Raw genomic sequence first — 19,354 nt, 5'->3', positions numbered from 1 at the left:
CTCTAGGAATCATAGCTAACACATTACACAATTAGGAAGTTACATTTCAAGAGTTTTATTCCTTTTACTGCTCCCGAAGATAGTGTAGCGGGAACTGTGACATACTCTTTAGTTTCTAATGTCCCGCTGTCCTGTGGCACTTTCAGCTTAGATAAATGCAAAATAAAGCAAAAGGAAGGAACTCTTGCCTTTCGTGACAGCATGGATGGACCTGGAGATTATAATGCTAAGCAAAATAAGCCAGTCAGAGAGAGAAACACCATATGATCTCACTTACATGTGGAATCTAATGAACAAAATAAACTGACAAACAAAATAGAAACAGAGGCATGGAAATAAGGAACAGAATGACAGCTGTCAAAAGGGAAGTGTGTGGATCAGAGAGGATAAAAAAGGCGAAGGCAATGGCCAAAGAACATATATATAAAAATTTAAAAAATAAAAATAAATAAATAAAGCTCTTGCTGGCCCAGGGTTTCTAAATCTTTTTGCTTGGAAACTTGCCAAGCAAAATCACAAGGTAGTACACATGGTGTGGGCTTTCATCATTTACTTATGTCAGAACTGCTTTCGGAAAAGAGAAAACCACTTAATATGAGATTTTAAAATCATTGCCAAAGTTGATCAGGAAAACAAATTTTTTTATTTTTCAAAGTCTTGAAAATGTTTCAAAGTCTTGATGATTTGAAAAACATCGCATTCTCTCTTTTCCTCCAAGAGAAGAATGGCCTGTTAATCTGAGAGCCTCTATTTCTTCGCTTTTAGTTTTCAGGATTGAGACAAAGCTAAAACTCAGTAAAGACAGCCAAGGGACTGAGTTTCCTAGTTCCATTGTATAATTGGTCCAATGTATAATTGGTCTTAAAACATCTTTGCTGGCCTGTCACCCATTGCCACTCTCCCCTGTGGTTTTATTATAGTAGGTTTAAGCAGGACCATAGAATAGGTCCACCCAGACCAGGCACATTTCAATGGATTCAGGAAGAGCATAAACTGCTTCAAGAAGCTTGGGTCAGTAGTGAGTTGACAATAGGTCTTCAAACAATAGCCACTAAGCACAGAGAACAGGGTTGGCCCAAGGGGGCAATGTAGGTCTGAAAATGGGAGCAGAAAGAATGACAGCCGGAGTCCTCTTTCTAAGGTACATATGTGCCTGGAGCCAGCCTCCCCCATTTCTGGGTCTGTCTCATTAATGTATATTCTAGCTCATCTTGGTTCTTGGGAGGCAGGATTTGAATTTCAGGGCTATTAAGATTATCCAGAAAAAGAGTCTTATGCACATCTGTTACCATACGCCTGTCATATCAATTTTACAGTTGGCTTTAGATGTCTTGTATAAATCCGGTTGATGAAACCATGGTTTGGCTTTCATTTAAATATTTTGTCTCATTGGCCTGTTTGCTGACATCATGGGTAAAGTTCCCCAGTTGATGTTTTCCCACAGTTACTATACAGATTTTAAAGTTCTTTAAAGGGAAGTTTCTCTGAATGACTTTCTCTCACATAGAATTCTCCAGAATCCAGAGTCACTTCTGGCCCTGGGAAACATAGAGTCCAATTAAATTTTATCCCAAGGTACAGGATTTTTTTTTCTAGCTCTTTTCTGCTTTTTAAATAAATTCTGGAAGAAAAATATTTATCTTTTCATCATATTTTGTAAAAGGAAGCCTAGGAAACCATTGCTAGAAATCTGTTATGACGTTCTCAACCAGCAGGAAACAGTTAGACTTACCCATTTCATGTGGAATTTCATGACACAAGATAGCAATTGTCGTGGTTATTCCAGACTCTGATGAAGACGAGAAGGCTGCTCCTATCACGAGGCCATCTGCAAAATTATGCAGGCAGTCCCCCACCAGTATCATTATTGCTAACGAGCTCATGGGTTGGCCTAAAATATCCAATAAAGGCGTGAGAAGCATTAAAATAGCGTTATATAATTCATGGAATCTGTCCAACACAGCTAACTTTCCCATCCACTTGTGACATTCTTAAATTGCATCAGATTGGGTAACCCCATTTTGTCTCAGTTTTTGAAATAAGTCAGGACTGAAGATGCAAATGTGTTAACCAATATACTGTCACTTTTTAAAATGGCTCTATTTTTTAATGAGATAAATTGTGCACTGGCACTCACTATTCTATCACCTTGTCCAGCTGTGCCAAAATTAAAATATTTTTATAACCTCCCAAAATACCAACAAAGACCTTGCCATGTGTGTCCTTTGTAAAGCATTTCAAGATAACTTAAGAACCTCCCTGCGGAATGTCATTAAAATGAAGTCTTTTTCCAAAACTGTCCCCTCTGAGTCAGACTGTCCCTAGTGGCAACCTGCAGGAGTGCCCTTTCTGCCAGGGTGTGACCACTGTTTCCCTGTCTGGTAATCACCCTGACAAAGTGTCTCATCCACTGGCCATGGGTGACCTCGGCAGAACCACTTCCAACTCTGCTGATCCCACAGTTGGCTCTGGAACAACTACTTAATGTTCTTATCTTTCTGACATGTCAGTGCGAGGCCAGCTGGACATTGAACAAAATATGGAGACGCCGTTTTCATGGGATTCTATTGCATAATATACACGATCTGATTGGTGAAGAGTCAATGAGCTAATGTAGATTATAATGGGGTTAGTTATGAAATAACTTGGATCATAACTGGGTTCAAGTTTTTAACACAGAGAATTTCTGTTTTCCAAAACCTAAGAATGTATGTCAGCATAACAATTAATGGAGTTGCAAAAGGTATTTCCGAGATAACATTCTGACAGTAAATGACCTAGGCATACCATTTGATGAGAAAAGCCATTAAAATCAAGTGTCTTCGTCTAAAACTTCATTAATTACTCACCTGCTCTCCATTGGTGACAGGTGTGAGTAGTAGCTACTGTTGCTGTTAGAACTGAACACAGCATTCTAATCATCGTACACTCAATAAAAATAGGAAGAGGGTGCCTCCTGATTTCTGTTACATGGTCTGAGACCACAGGGGGACTCTGCTACGATATGGTTTGCTCTTTTATTTGGGAGGATATAACCTGACTCATTTCATGTCCCACATCGAGAAATAAGTAACTTCAGTCAAGTGAACAGATGATATAGCCCAGACGGTAAGCCAGGAGATAACTGTTTTTGACTGTGTTGCAAAGATTTCCCATGCATTTTGCTTCTAACAATCATGCTTTATTTAGAACTATCACTGTGAGACTGACTTATATCCTCCTTGTAATTTACTAATTCATTTTAATTTTTATTAAAAATAAGAAGATACCAGGCAACAGTCATAAAAACACAGACTACCAGTACATCTCAAATTATTGAATTCTGGGAGTTCTTGTTGGCTTTGCCTGGAAACTCTCAGAATCTAATAATGCTTACCAGGTCCTGAGCTATTCCTGCTACTTTTCAGAAATAAAGCTCTTCTTTGTGAAACCAAAATAAAATGAAATAATTTAAAATAATACATTGGACAACATTGCAGCATGCAAATAAGTTGTAATTCCCACATGTCTACATGTAGGTAGTATTGCTATTAATAGCATATGTTCAAAGTGGAAAATTTTTACCCAGTTTATATTCTACTAAGAAACAGTGTGGCTTGTTTTTGTTTTCTGTTATTTTATTATCTCTGATTATAGGTTTCTAAATAACAAATCATGGACATGTAATAAGCCACAAGACAAGTTACATTTTTGCATGAAAGCCAGAGGAAAATGTTGGCATATTGTTAAGATAATTGAAACATTATTCAGCAGAAGGTAAACCAAGCGTTCACTGGTGATTTAGTGTACTCATTACAGAATTATCAATAATATTTACCTTTCCTTATGTACCTGGCAGTCATATTGGGTTACATGTTTCTGACTTACCAGAGATTTTCCATGGTGGAACATGGGCTGGACCTTGTATCATTTTGCTTTCTGTTTATTTAAATCAAACTGTGGGTAGGATTTTCACATCCTGTCTTTGGAAACACAAGCTGAACTCTACCAGTGAGGTAATATGAAATACGTAATCAAATATTTGAAGCTAATTCAATATGTCCCTGGCAAAAGGGCAGTTGAGTAATTGAATTCGTTTTTTTTCACTATTCATTCTGTATGCCAAGCTTGATATCTGAAGTGGATAGATATGAGGCCTATAAGATATTTTAATAGGACCACTGTTACTCCCTGATCTACCATCTGTTCTTTGCTTCTAATTTGACTGAGCACATCCTTCTTGCCTCTTGCTTCCTTTCAAAAACAAAAACAAAGAAATGTCTATTGTCAGGTATTCTAAAATATCTCCTAGAAATGAAGATTTAAAAGGAAAAAATTTCCCAACAATGTCCTGGAAGCAGAATTGGACACATTCTGTAATTATATATTTTGAATCAAATAAATTAATTACAGGAATATATCTGACACGTTTAGAATGGTGATCCATCCCAACCACACTGCAAACTATAAATAAATACCATTCTCATTTTAATTATCTCATGCATCAGTGTCTGAAGCATGGCACGTTCTTAAATGAATGAAAATGTAAGAAGACACATAGGCACATGCATTAATAAATGATCACAGAGAAGCTGTTGGTACATTAGCATTTCCTCAGTGCCTCAATGCTGGAGCTTACTAGCTATGTAATCTTGGGCACTGACTTAGCCTCTCTAACAATTGGTTGCTTCACTTGTATAATTTGGATAATAATTATTCTTATTTTATTAAACTGTAGGAGAGTTAAATGAAATAACCCGTGCCTAGTTTTCAGCACTGTGCTTGGCATATAATTTTTGTTCAATAAATGGCAACTATTTTTATTATTGGGAAACTAACTTATTATAGTAGAATGGGAATAGCTAATCATAACTTAGCATTGATCATGTTTAACATTAAAACACTGAGAAGAGTGTGTCACACAAAGGTACATAACTGAGAAAACTGGGACAAAGGTTCAGGAGCCGCTGATAGAAACTAAAACAGACCAAAACAGTCTAAGAATTATTCACAAACATAAGCAAAAGGAAATAAACTTCTATCCAAAATTGGTAAATTATATTCAGAAAAGGATTGGTTGAAAATTACACCAACAAATAAGTTGGAGAATAAGATGTGAATATTAAGGTATCACTGATTTGAACTCCACCAGCTTAAATGACAATATCACAAATGAGATAGGCATTTATGGTCAATTTTCAGTAGACAGTGATAGGAGACAAAAAAAGCAATGATGCCTCCATACTTCACAGGAAGTGAAAGGCTTAATCATCATGTAACTATGATTTTAAAGGAACTCTGATAACCACATATGTACGTACACTAATTGAAGTTTTTAGAAGATCAGTTTTAAGCAATTGGGGGAAACAGCATTTTTTAAAGAATGGAGTAAAGTTGATATTAATGTTTGGTATGTTTCACAGACTGATGGGAATAAGCCTATTAAAAATTCTATTGCAAAAATTTTAATAATGAAATACATAACAAATTTTTGACATTTATTTCAAAGCAGACATAACCTTTATCTATGACATTTTCTACATTTAATGTTTAGCTTTTATGAATTAGTACTGACATTTTCTTTTTTGCATATATCAGTAGTTTGTGTATTGTGGAGTAGTATTGTTTTTTTTCCCCCCCTTCTTATTTATTTTTCCCCATTACCATTTATCTCCCCCATACCCTCTCCCAGCTCCACCCACCCCTCCTCCCCGACTATCACCACACTCTTGTCTGTGTCCATAGGTCTGCCTCTTTTCTTCTCTGTGAGTACTCACATTTTCTGTTGGAGGCTGTCATACCGCCTACAGGAATTTCAGCTGCCTGGGATTCCTCTGGGCCTTTCTATTTTAAATGAAAAAATAAATGATAAAAGATAAGCAATGGTCATCTTTTTTGTTGAAAAAATGAAGCATCTGAAGAGTTATGTTGATTTTTAAAGGACAGTTGAATACTCTAGAGTTCTCAGCCTTCTGGCCCTTTAAATACAGTTCCTCATGTTGTGACCTAACCATAAAATTATTTTCGTTGCTACTTCATAACTGTAATGTTGCTACTGTTATGAATCGTCATGTAAATATCTGATATGCAGGATGGTCTTAGGCGACCCCTGTGAAAGGGTCATTCGACCGCCAAGGGGGTCGCGACCCACAGGTTGAGAACCGCTGCTCTAAAGCATATTAGAACTTCTAAATTTCACAGACACACCTAGAAGGTACGGCTGGGAATCTGAAGGCATTTGCATCATCTGCCTTTAGGTGCAAGTAGCCCTCAGGGAGAGCAGAGCCCTCCATGGAGCACCAGAAGTTACCAAGACCGTCTGTAACGCAGGCTCCTGAATGATGGAGCCTTTATGAAAACTAAAGTTGTTAAAAAAAAAAAAAAAAAGATTCTTAATTCTTGACCTAATTTAGCTCTTCTCCTGATTGTAGATCTAAAATTCATCTTTTGATCTTTAAGCAGATTGTGTATTGTGGGTAGAGAAGTAACCCATGCCAACACATACTTCATTTCCTTCATCATGCCATAATATTCTGATTTTCTTGCTTTACCAGTCAGTAAGAGAATCTTGGCGATTAAGAAGGAATATTAACAGAATGAAAAAAGACAAATATAGTCATTTTGTAAAGTTTTCTCATCCTTTGATATGCTGGGGAGGTGAGATTTTGAAATGGACGTCTATGAGTTAGGATTACGTGATTTTATTTCTGAGACTGACTCATGGTTCAGTTCCTTGGAAAGTCACTTTTCTTCTCTCCACCTCAGATTTTTATTTTATTTTCTGAAAAGAATAATTTTTACCTGCTTTTAAATATGTTATTTTGAAAGCACATTTATATAATTCCATCATCCAAAATTGTGGAGACTTTGAGACAAATTTAATGTGAGACATAGCACCTTTTTTTAAAAAACATAAAACAAGAAGTAAACTTAAAGTTCACATGTTAAATAATAGCAGGTATTCAAAAAATGTAATGATAAGAAGTTTCTTAGAAAAGGATGCCGAGAAGAAGACCTGAAGGATATAGGTTAAAGGAGGTAGACAGACCTCTTGCCTGAAATTGGTGTATCTAGAATGATCCCCCGCAAAAATGTATTTGTTTGTTTTTTTATATTATGCTAGAGGCTCGGTGCACAAAAATTTGTGCACTTGAGGGGTCCCTCAGCTGGCCTGCACCCTCTCGCAGTCCGGGACCCCTTGGGGAATGTCCACCTGCCAGCTTAGGCCTGCTCCCTGGGGGGATTGGGCCTAAGCTGGCAGTCAGACATCCCTCTGGCAGCCCAGGAGCCATCAGACATTAGTCAGACATCCTTAGGGGCAAGAGAGGCTCCCACCACCGCTGCTGCACTGGCCAGCCATGAGCCAGCTTCCATCTGAGCGGCGCTCCCCCTGTGGAAGTGCACTGACCACCAGGGGGCAGCTCCTGCGTTGAGGATCTGCCCCTTGCTGGTCAGTGTACATCATAGCGACTGGTCATTCTGCTGTTAGGGTCAATTTGCATATTACCCTTTTATTATATAGGATTAAGGCCTGATTATAATCAAAAGTCACTATGGATCCATTAAAAGTCAGGAGTTCAAATATTTATTTCAGGATATTTTTCTCCAAAAAGCTATATAATATCATACTCTGTAAAGGAATTTAGAAGCAAATATCCATAATTCCTCATTGATTGGAAAGGATTGTAAATTCCCTTCCTGCCTGAAAAATGAGAAATTGAACCAAATAGTTCTTAAAGTTCATATTATTTCTATTTGTTTAGCTTTGATCTTGCAGCTTAAATAATAACAGGAATGGTGAATATATTATTAATGAACCAGCATATTCAAATACAGTCAAACTCTTTAAGTTAGCATCAGATATCCTCCTATACACATCTTGGGGTTCTGGACCCTTCAATCAAACATAAGAAATGGAATCTACATTTAGAGTGATTTTTAAACTAATCTCAGCCTAAAGTTATCTTCTTTCCAACCACATGTGAAATAAACACAACAGGGCTTTTAAAATCAATTTTAAAGGAACTGTTTTGTTCCTATCTTTGAATTAGCTCTAGATCTGCAATCTACTGCCTGACTTCTGTTTTGCTGTGTTACTGCCTCAGGAATAGCTTACTTGTCTCTACTCGGTTAGGAATCTATCCTTGAACTGTAAACCCCTCCCCCAGGGCCACGGTTATAGGAGGCAAGTTTTCTGTCTCTTACATATTACTTTCATATTTTGCCTGTTTCTTAGAATTAGAATGGGAATACTGTTTTGAAGCTGATTGGATGTTGTGTTTTGAGAATTCATATGGACAATTTTGTTATGAAAAATACAATGCAACAGAAGGCACTTAATGAGACATCTCATTGGGCAGACATCCACATTGTGAAATGAACACCTAGATGCACTCCTAGATGCACTAATTCCTCATTTAACATTTATTTACATCCACCTAGCCATGGTTAGGGATGACTCAGAATGCAAAACTAAGTCAAGGTCAACTGGTTTATGAAAACTTATAAAGCAAATCATTAAGTTGCTATATATTATATCAATCTAATCCATACTTGTTTCAAATTGGTACAGATAGCAAAGATTTGAATCTATGGAACATGTTTTTTACACTTTAAAACAGCTTTCAGGCGCTTGGCAAAGTTTTCCAAATTATTTATCATGGTCAAGAATATAGGTAAGTCAAGAGTGGATTCTATATCTATCCTACTGATTTTCTATCTAATAATCAAGAAATAGAGGAAAGAAGGTAATCAAACTAGTATTACAATTCAGATCGGTAACCTACCAATGGGATAGTTGAAGCAGACTTGCCTCTGCCTGACTGGTCACTTACTTCAGAGTTGAGTGCAAGGTGGTGGGAATGCCCCACGTGCCCGTTAACCAATGGCACGCTCTGCTGGGTAAGGATGGTTTGAAATTAGTTCTGAGGGCGAAAGAATGCAGGTGCAGCCTTTGTCAATTCCATGGTTCTGTTTAACATTTTGCTTTTTGGCCAAAGTGGTGGGTGACACAAAAAGAGGAATGGGAAAATCTCACTGTGATAAAAAGTTGCTAAAATGCCTCACTTGGAGAAGAACAGGACTGCTTCATGCATATTCAGAATGCTTTAAGAATGCAATTTTAAAAGACTCAAACAGTGATGGCTTTTATAATGTCATTTTTATTTACTACAAAATTAAATTTTGATTTTTTTTCTGATGGAGATACCAAAAGGATGATAAGTGAAACTGTATTATACCCTAAAACGACTAAATAAAAATCTACAGATTTTAGAAGCACTCGTAGCTTCTAAAACATGTGCGTTCTTTTTATTTTACACAATATCATGAATCTTAAAATTATGTTCTTAAAACTTATTTTAAGTTCCCTGAAAAATACAATGACAATCTGAATTAATGCTACATTTTCAGATTTTATTTCACTCATTTCCATCCTGGTTAAAGTTCTCATTATTGCACATCATTTGATTTGTTGGCTTAGCAATTTAGTTTTCCGAGTCCAGGGATGCTAATATATTGTGTATACATGGTGATCTATTATTGTGGGGTTTTTTTATGCTTATTAAGATTAGAGCTGCTTTTATGGAAATTAATGTCCCAAACTTCTTTAGCAGGAGATGTGACTGAAGCTTGAATTGTCCATTTTAAGTCACATCCTAGCTTGGGGCGGAGGCCAAAAAGCAAACCTGCTTCATAGAACAGGAATTGTTTTTCAGGATTCTGTTGAAAATCTATTTATTATAAAAACTTTCAAATTTACAGAAAAATGGAAAGAACTGTGATGTGAACACTTACATTCTACTTCCTGGTCCTGTCAATGACATTGTGCTCACTCTATTTTTATCACACATCTAGCCACCTAGCAACCTTCTACCCATCTACAGAACCATCTTTCTTTGATACATAAAGTAGAATTTTTGAATAAACTTAGGAATGATAATAAAGAAGTGCTGATATTTTAAAAGTCTACTAAAGTTTGGCCTGAGCACAGTCAGGGTTAAGAAAAATCCATAGAAGACAGCAGAGCATCAGGACTTTGTAAAGAAAACTTGCTTCATTTTAATCCCCTGGAGTCTTCCAAAAGTGTTTACCTTTTAACCATCCACCAAACAGTTCAACTGTTTTCTTATTGGTCCAAAAAAACAAAATCATAAATTAACATCACTGTGTTTTACGTTTCATCATATATGTAGAAATTAATCAAATACAGGCCCAAATGAAAGCAATGATTCAAGCTAATTTTTTTTTTAAAGGATTTCTTACAAATACCATTTCTGAGCTCCTTGTTTTTAATACTTTTAAATGTCCTTAAGATACAAAATAATGGGTAATTTTGTGAATTCTCAAAATTTTTGTTTGCTTGTTTGGTTTTGATTAGAAAAGTCATTCAAAACATTGATTGATAGCTAAGCCTCTGGGCCCCTTCATTCTCAGACGTGAAATAGTCCCCTGTTTCTAACCTAGCCATGAAGGTCAGGTTGCAGATTGGAAAAAGTACATCAACGAGCCAGCTACAGATGTTTCAAAGATTAGTAACCGGATTTACAGGGAAGTCAGAATGACCTGTGTATTCTGGAAATCAGAGTCTCATCCCTTACATAGACATCTTCATGAAAACGTCAATTACTTTTGAACAAGTACAATAAAAGATGGATATTGTGAAGCCCCAAAGCAAAGGATATATCAAATTTAAACTGTACCTTGACATTTGGTGATACAAGAAGAATAAAACATTTTTCTATCAAGAAAAACCCATGGATGCCTCCAATTAGTCCCAACAGTTTCCAAATGTGACCTTTGCTTTCATGGAAATGCCCAGACTCTGAGGCGTCCTGCTTATGTAAACCAAGAACCTAAAAAAATAAAAATTTAAAAAAAGATAAGAGAGAGAGAGACATAAAGAAATAACTTTTGGTGATTTAAATATTAATTAGTAGGTACAGTATTGAATATATTCAACTTTCATTCTGGGGCACCCCATGACAACTCCTGAAATAATTCGAAGCCCAGTTTGCTTTTAGATGTATAAATGCTTCCACCACAGGGTTTAATTCCATCAAATAAAATGTGTACAAGAGGAAAGAAGGGAGAGCTGTGAGTAATTTCTGCTTATGAACACAATAAAGCCTAAGCTTATTTCAGCAAGTGGCCTAAATTTTCATACATTCTTAGTCCTTTCGCTGAATTGTTTTCCAGGAGTTCAAAAATATTTGCATAGCAATGCCTTGTAGCAAGTCACTGTATTTTATATCCAGAACAAATACAAAGATACATTTCATCTGGCCTTTATTTTCCCCATGCCCCACTGCAATTAAAGAATATTTTTAATAATTGTTCAGAGAAGTAAAAAATCTGCCTGAAAGACATTTTCTGTTCAAGGCATACTATATGCCTGGCAATACTGTCAGGAACCTGAGACAGAAAAGGATACAGGAAAAGCATTAGGAATTTTCCTCTAGTTGACTCATCTATTGGTTGACTCACTACATTGGTTGACCTCATAATCTCTTATGGGCTAGTAATCATTATGTATCATATTCCTTTCCCAGGAGAAACCTAGCTCAGTGGTTTCCACATTTAGGGTGTTACTGACCATTAAAAAAGAGAAAAACAAGATTATATATGCACATATTTTATATGGATATATTTATACGTATATGTATGCAATAGATATGTGTGCAAACATATATTTACACACAAGTGCATGAATGAGCATATACACTGAGTTGCAAAACCAACATATATTCGTCAACTTTTTCTTTTGGTAAAGACATTAACGGATTCCCACCTAATATTTGTAATTATGATCCTACATAATAAAGAGGTAATATGCGAACTGACCATCACACCCTCGCATAAGATGGCTGGAAGGGGAGGGAAGGGGAGGACGATCAGGCCAGCAAGGGAGGGTAGTTGAGGGAGACCAGGCCAGCAGGGGAGTGCAGTTGGGGGTGACCAGGCCAGCAGGGAGGGGAATTGGGGGTGATAAGGCCAGCAGGGAGCAGTTAGGCATCAATCAGGCTGGCAGGGGAGCGGTTAGGGGATGATCAGGCTGGCAGGCAGAAGCTGTTAGGAGAAATCAGGCAGGTAGACAGGCGAGGGGTTGGGAGCCAGCAGTCCCAGTTTTGTGAGAGGGATGTCCGACTGCCGGTTTAATCGGACATCCCCCGAGGGGTTCCAGGTTGGAGAGGGTACAGGCTGGGCTGAGGGACAACCCTGCCCAGTGCACGAATTTCGTTCCCCAGGCCTTTAGTTATTTCATAACATAGAGAATATTGTAATATCACAGAACAGGAAAGAAACACAATCCTGGAATAAAATGCACATCTTTAAGTGGAATAAATTTAGCTAAATGGCATTTTTTTTGCAGGGGGGAGGGTCATTTCTCTGCAGCCCTTTGAACACTTGTCATGGATCACATTCAGGAACCTGATTTTTTAGCTTTCCACCACCTTTGTACTGCATCTTCCTCTTCCCAATAACTTTTGTCCTCGTCTGGCTCCTTGAATAAAACTGCCTTCCAAAGTTCATGAAACCCAGCTTAATCTTTTCAGTTCCCCGCATGCCTTGTTTCTGCAGAGCCAGTCCACAGTCCCACCCACACCAATCCGCCCCTGCTGCCGGGAGCGATGTCACCCCGACCTGGGGAGACCCAGGAGGCCTTCAGATCCTTTTGCCGTTTCCCTGGATCCTGGGAGCAAACAACTCTGCAGCCACTGCAGTGACCTAGAAAAAGGCCTCGGCCACCGCCTCAAGCCAAGAAGCCCTGAAATATTTCCAGAAAATTAGATTACAGGGGAAATTAAAACTAATAATGGTTTGTTTCATTTCTCCAATGCTCAATTGGCAATTTTCAGAATGTCTAATATTATTGAGCCTCTAAGCAACAAGAGTGACCCCGCAGGAAAGTGCCAGAGGCGCGTGGAAAATTTTAACATCTCAGACTTTCTGAGAGGATGGATCATTTGTTCATCACAAGAGATTTCAGAGGAAATGGACACCCTCATCTGAAGACCCTTCTGCCTGAACTCATTTGCATCTCAGGTCCATTTCAGACAAATAAAGAGCCTTAAAACACTTTAACAGAGAGCCAACTTCCTGGTGCTTCCACTTTTCTTACAGGAAATCTGTACATTCTCCATTGGGCATGATGGTCCAAATGAGGAGAGGTTAATGATGCTACTATTACAGAGGTACAGGCAAAGTCAAGGGTGCAGATACAGAATAATGAGACAACCAGAAACTTGCCACCCCAGGAAAGCAGTAGCCCTCGGGATGAAAAGGCAAAGGTTGGAAGTAATGTTGCTGAAGCTCAGTGGGAGGCGGAGCTGGGAGGAGGCCTCCATGGGAGCTGTGGGACTGCAGGTTAACTGCTGCTTCTACACCAGTGATTTTCAACCTTTGTCGCCTCATGGCACGTACACTAATGACCAAAATTCTGGGGCACAACAAAAAATAGGTATAATTTTGATTCATTCACACCAAATGGCTATTGTGTTGGCTGTTGTCATTTTTTTATTTGACAACCTAAGGGAAAAGAGGTCGGTATCCCTGACTAAATATTGCACCTTTTAAAAATTGCAATTTAAATTGCAATGGCACACGGGTTGGAAATCGCTGTTCTAGAGCAAGTACCAGAGCCAGGAGGGGGCAGGAAGATACACGCCTGCCCCTCACTCCTCCTCCCCTCACTTTCTGTTGGGCCTCACATTGGCTGAACCCAACAATAGGCACAGCCTGCGAGGGGCCTGAAGACATGCAATCTTTCCAGCACAAAAGGCAGCAGAGAAGGGCAGAGAATGAAACCGATGAGTTTTGGGGGGCACTGGGGAAAGCCAGTGCGATGCTTACAGCCCATTCCTCTTTATTTACAGGTAATTAGTAAGTGATTACTGAATTTTTCTTAGTAGGAATCTACAACTGGTCACCTTTTTTTAATTTATTTCAAAAATAAGTATAGCGTGGTGAACATAATAATTGGTCATCTCTTTTTTCCTACACGTTTTGCAGACATAATATGCATTTCCAAGGAAAACACTGGCCACTATGTCTACTCATCCAAGGTGCTGTGAAATTTTGCATAAGTACCTCCAATTGCTAAACTTAAGGAGAAATTGGACCTACTCTATCTGACATGGAAGGAAGAAAAAAAAAGAAAGCTTACCTGAGGGATAAGGTGGAGCAGAGCATCCCCAGAGAGCGTCCCAACAGCCAGGCCCACAAAGAGCTGTAGGATGAGCCTGTAGTTCTCCCCGCAGCTGTGGAAGAGGATCAGCGCTGTCCCGAGCATGGAGCCCAGCGTGAGCAGGGCCACAGCCACCGTGCTGTAGCCGTACCCTAAGCAGGAAGGAGAAGGTGAAAGCAGTCAGTGCTCACACCCTCTTGCGAGTGCCTCAGCTGGTGCAAGTGACAGAAGAATCTGTCTTACTGCACAGTCCATAGGGCTATGAAATTGTTTATGTGTTATACTGGGTAAAATGTTTTCATTTTTAAGAATGAGAAGATTTGCCCTAACCGGTTTGGCTCAGTGGATAGAGCGTCAGCCTGCGGACTCAAGGGTTCCAGGTTCGATTCCGGTCAAGGGCATGTACCTTGGTTGCGGGTACATCCCCAGTAGGGTGTGTGCAGGAGGCAGCTGATCGACGTTTCTCTCTCATCAATATTTCTAACTCTCTATCCTGCTCCCTTCCTCTCTGTAAAAAAAAAAAACACCAATAAAATATATTTTTAAAAAATCAATAAAAACATTAAAAAAAAAAAAAAAGAATGAGAAGATTTTCACCAAACAACTCTGCTGCTTTAAAGTTACCCCAATGACCTCTTATTAAAAAAGCACTGTGGGCCCAAGCTGGTGTGGCTCAGTGGTTGAGTGTCCGTGCACCGGGAGGTCACGGTTCGATTCCTGGTCAGGGCACGCGCCCAGATTTGGAGCTCGATCCTCAGTAGGGGGCATGCACCAGGAGGCAGCCAATCGATGTTCCTCTCTCATCGATGTTTCTCTTCCTCTCAGTTGCTCTTTCTCTAAAATCACTAAAAACATATTTTAAAAAAAATCACTGTGGCAAGCAAGGACCTAGCTCACCTCCCACTCCCAAGATATTAATTTCTCTCACTTTAAACCACCACCTCCATGGACAGGTAGTGGCAACGATACCCATCTAATCACACTTAAGCCTTTCGAAGGCAAGGCAGCAGTGTTACGATGGGAGCATGCTGTCTGGGCCCATGGGGACCCGTGTCTGTACACAAAGTGAGTACTTTCTTCCAGAGGTTCTCAAAACTATTTGTAATGTCAAGAGTGTTTATTATTCTCAATGACTAACATGAGTGATTGCGTTGGTAAAATCTGATCGATGAATGTGTAGCGGTTGGTAATAAACTTGGACAACCTACATTTTGGATTATTGCAATAATATTTTGTAACCTCTAAATTTATTCCATGTTTCTAGCTTCTAGATTTTTTGAAAAATATTCAGAAAGTACAATTTTTAAATTATTCAAACAAAAACAAATGTGTATGAGGGGAGAAGCCAGAGAGGAGGGAAGAAAGAGTAAGATTAATAGAGAGAAAAATGGCTTTCAGATATAAATGATTTGGAGAAAAAGTGTTACTCAAGCCACCATTTCCCTTTGGTTGCAGATACTCTGCTTTCTACTTACTTAGACATTATTAGTAAGTCATGGAAAGCTTGTTTATAAACAATAAAGGAAGGTAATTACCAAATTAAACTGTCATTTCCTTTAGTGACTACATACAAATAAATAATAAGTTAAATCAAACAATATAGTTACCATAGTCTTTAAAGTCCAGTGTAGATTTTAGGAAACTATCACCTTAAAGCTAGCTATCACATAAAATAGCCTATGCTCATTATTCTTGTTCTGTTCTGGAATATTCACCCTCTACATTAGATCATATTAATGATTCTAGCTGATAACATGGTAATAGGCTTGTGATTTTTAAGATGACCTTTACTGAATTATAAGTTCTAATTATGACTTATTGAATTATAATTTCTAAATTATATAGGAGTGTAGTATTAAAATAGAGTTGGTGGTATATTCAGAGAAGGCAAAAAACTTTTAAACTTTGATTTTCTCACTCTCATCACCATTCTTTCACTGCTAGGAATCTACTATAAAGTGGTTGTTATTCAATGGATATAGAGGTTCAGTTTTGCAAGATAAAAAAATTTTAGAAATCTATTGCACAACAATGTGAAAATAATACCACTGAACTGTATATACTACACTTAAGAATAATTAAGATGATAAATTCATGTGTGCGTGTGTTTTTTTACCACAATTAAAGTTTAAAAAATGATAAAAATGGTTTGGAATGGTCATACACTTAAAAGTTTTATTCTGTTCTAATTTAGTAAAAATACCTATGTTATAAAAAAGATCCCTAGAGACATTTAACCAAGTTTCATACCCCATTCTTCCACAAATAGATTCTATGTGGGAACGTAATACATAAAGACTTTTGAAGTTTAATATGAGAACCTGGATTCCTAATAAAATTCAAAGTTGCCACGTTTTTAGGGTAGCTACAAAAGATCATAAAATGACAAGAACTCACAAAAACAAATTGGGGTCTAACATTTCTGAGGGAAAAGGCAAAGTTTCAAGTTCTGCAATCCTTCTCCACCTCACCTGCCTTGTCCTGAGGGCGGCTACCAGGTGGTATTGGAAGAGAATGAGCATTTCCTAACTTTAGAGCTTACAGATGTTTTTATGTCCTCTGTGAGCCAGATCGCACCTGCTCCCATATGGCAAGGACAGCCTGAAAACCATAAAATCTCTGACTTTTGTGGCCATCGGACTCTGGTAACTAACTTACCCCAGTTCCCTTGGCATCATGATTGGAGTCAGGTGACTTACAGACAGGTGCTATGTCTGTCAATGTTTCTCATTGTTACAATAGAACTTAACATAATAAGATGATTGGACTTTGGGTGGTCAGCACACAAAGCAACATACAGATCACGAGTCCTAGAAATGCACACTTGAAACCTATATGATCCTACTAACCAATGTCACTCCAATAAATTTAATTAAAAAAAGAATAGAATAGCCTGGCCAGGATTGCTCAGTGGTTAAGCGTTGACCTATGAACCAAGAAGTCACCGGTTTGATTCCCAGTCAGAGCACATACCCGAGTTGTGGCTCAATGCCCCGTAGGGGGCATGCAGGAGGCAGCTGATTGGTGATTCTCTCTCATCACTGATGTTTCCATCTATCTTTCTCCCTTCCTCTCTAAAATCAATAAAAATATATTTTAAAAAGAGCATAAATTCTTAGCCATTCCCGAGCAGCTACTTTGCATGGGTCTGAACCTTGATTTGTACATGGTAATAATGCTTTTTCCTGGAAGCTGAATTGGAGGTGATGCTTAGAGATTGAATTTCACCACACGGTTTTCATAATAACATCTCCCTGTGTCCTCCCCTCTTCATCTTATATTTCTGTAATTTCAAAAGGCCAATACAAACCTTACCCTTTTGTTACATAATGCAACATTTTTAAATTGAGGACACTAATGCTCTCTAGTGAGTGTGATTTGTTTGAATGTTTGAATTTTTCTTAGAAAGACTATTCCGTGGAAGGGTCTAGATTGAAGGTCACTAGAAAGATAAAAACTTTTCCATGAATCTGAAGTTCATAAGCCCATTCCCGGGGGCCTGTGTGTACCAAACACTGTGACACGAGGTGGAATACAGACATGCTCATGGGAGCTCTAGGTGCCATAGTTTGTCTGCCTCATCATTTCTGAGTCATCATTGACCACGAGCTGCTGAATTATTTAGCTGCTCACTTTTAAGAAAGCCTTCTCCTTCTCAGCAAATGTGGAGTTTTAGCTATGTAGGCCTGGCGTGTTTTTGTTCACCTAAAATCTTCAAATGAGTCTCTTGATGCTGCAGAATCTACTGTGAGTTAGAAGTGAGTAGCCAAACATTTCAGCTTTTATGGGCACTGCAGACTATCTCAAAGAAAAAGAAAGGTTACTCTGAAAAAAACATATATAAGGCCCCTAGGTCAATGGTAATATTTTAAAGGTTGCATATGTTAGCTCAAATTTTTTTATCCATCATGGATGTTCTTAGGCAACCTTTTTTTTTCTTTTAAATATATAGTGCTTTAAATTACAAAATGCAAATTTGTACATATTATCTCATTTGAACCTCACAGGTACCTTTTTAAGCCTTACTGTAGGGCTCACCTACTGCCCTGATGCAACAGGATACAGGTGAGTGCACTTCTGGGGGTGCCAGCCAGGTCTGGGAGGCTGGTGCCTGCCTGCACTGGTCACCATCATGCCAGAGCAGCCTGTTTGGTGTACCCCAGTGTGCCTTGGTTTTTTTGTTTTTTGTTTTGCATGTGCCCTGATGTGTGAAAGGATGGGAACCCTGTAGGACCTCACTGCTTTCCCACTATGCAGAAAAAGAGATGGGCTCCGGGAAATAAGGAGATTGCTGAAGATCACAGAGTTGGCTGGGGATAGAAGCCATGACTCAACTCTGCATTTCTGATCCCAACGTTCCATGTGTTCCTTCTCTCATGCCATGCCACCTCTCGGCTATGCACTTCCCAGTTGGTCTATAACTAAGTCCGATAGAGGGGACCAAATCAATTTACATAAACTGTATATAAGATGTAAATATTCATTGAAAGCTAGCATAGCACAGTGGTTGAAAACAATGACTCTGGGTGGTGAAGGCCTGGGGCAGGGACGGGGGCAGGCTAGAAAAGGTCAATGGGTGGGAAAGGGAGAGGGGACATAGGTAATGCTTTCAACAATAAAGATTTTTTTTTAATAAAAATAAAAGTAAACAATAACTCTGGGACCAGGTTCCCTGGGTTTGAATCCCTTACCAGAGGTGTGTCCTTGGGCAAGTCACTTAACCGCTATGTGCCTCAGTTTCCACATCTGTAAAATGGGGGGTAATTATCTCGCTCATGGGGATGTTGTGAGGATGGCATGAGTTGATACATGTAAAATGCTTAGGACAGTGCCTGCATTATAGTAAGCACCCTGTGTTCACGGTTATTATCACACATATTGGGTGCATTCACTTTCTGAGGGAAGAATCCGATCTTACTCTCCAGAGTGGTAGGCGGAAGGTTTGCTTGCTGGTCCTTGGGCAGCTGGCAAGAGCAGCTGAGCAATTGTTGGATGATTCCTGGACTCATTTGCTTAAAGTCCTCCTTAGAAATAGGTGAAAGGCTATTCTGTAGAAATATCTCCATGAGTTGCCCAGCAGAGAAGCAAGTCTGTGTGGGAAAAACATACATTGTTACACAAACTCACCATCAATTGGCATTCTAGCTAAAATGGACACATGAAGCCATAGCATTTAGCATTTACATACCA

General features: G+C 38.7%; 1 protein-coding gene across 8 annotated transcripts in view; it reads right to left on the bottom strand.

The window, feature by feature from the left end:
* The window catches only part of SLC39A12 (solute carrier family 39 member 12), a 73,533-nt gene that overhangs the window by 22,730 nt on the left and 31,449 nt on the right, over positions 1 to 19,354 (bottom strand). For 3 of the 8 annotated variants that reach the window (XM_081097780.1, XM_081097779.1, XM_081097781.1), the window contains exons 5-10: positions 19,083 to 19,254; positions 14,144 to 14,316; positions 10,680 to 10,832; positions 8,766 to 8,873; positions 5,757 to 5,823; positions 1,733 to 1,891 (exon numbers count right to left, since the gene is read on the bottom strand). In XM_081097780.1, the coding sequence (XP_080953906.1) occupies positions 1,733 to 1,891; positions 5,757 to 5,823; positions 8,766 to 8,873; positions 10,680 to 10,832; positions 14,144 to 14,316; positions 19,083 to 19,254 (832 nt within the window). Of the gene's footprint in view, positions 1 to 1,732; positions 1,892 to 5,756; positions 5,824 to 8,765; positions 8,877 to 10,679; positions 10,833 to 14,143; positions 14,317 to 19,082; positions 19,255 to 19,354 lie in introns of all 8 variants that reach the window. The other 5 variants (XM_081097784.1, XM_081097782.1, XM_081097778.1 and 2 more) reach the window with 4 other exon arrangements.

This window comes from Myotis nattereri, assembly GCF_964212035.1.
Source record: "Myotis nattereri genome assembly, chromosome: 1".
NCBI lineage: Eukaryota > Metazoa > Chordata > Mammalia > Chiroptera > Vespertilionidae > Myotis > Myotis nattereri.
Note: the sequence above shows the minus strand (reverse complement) of the source record. Positions and strands in the feature narration are given on the sequence as shown.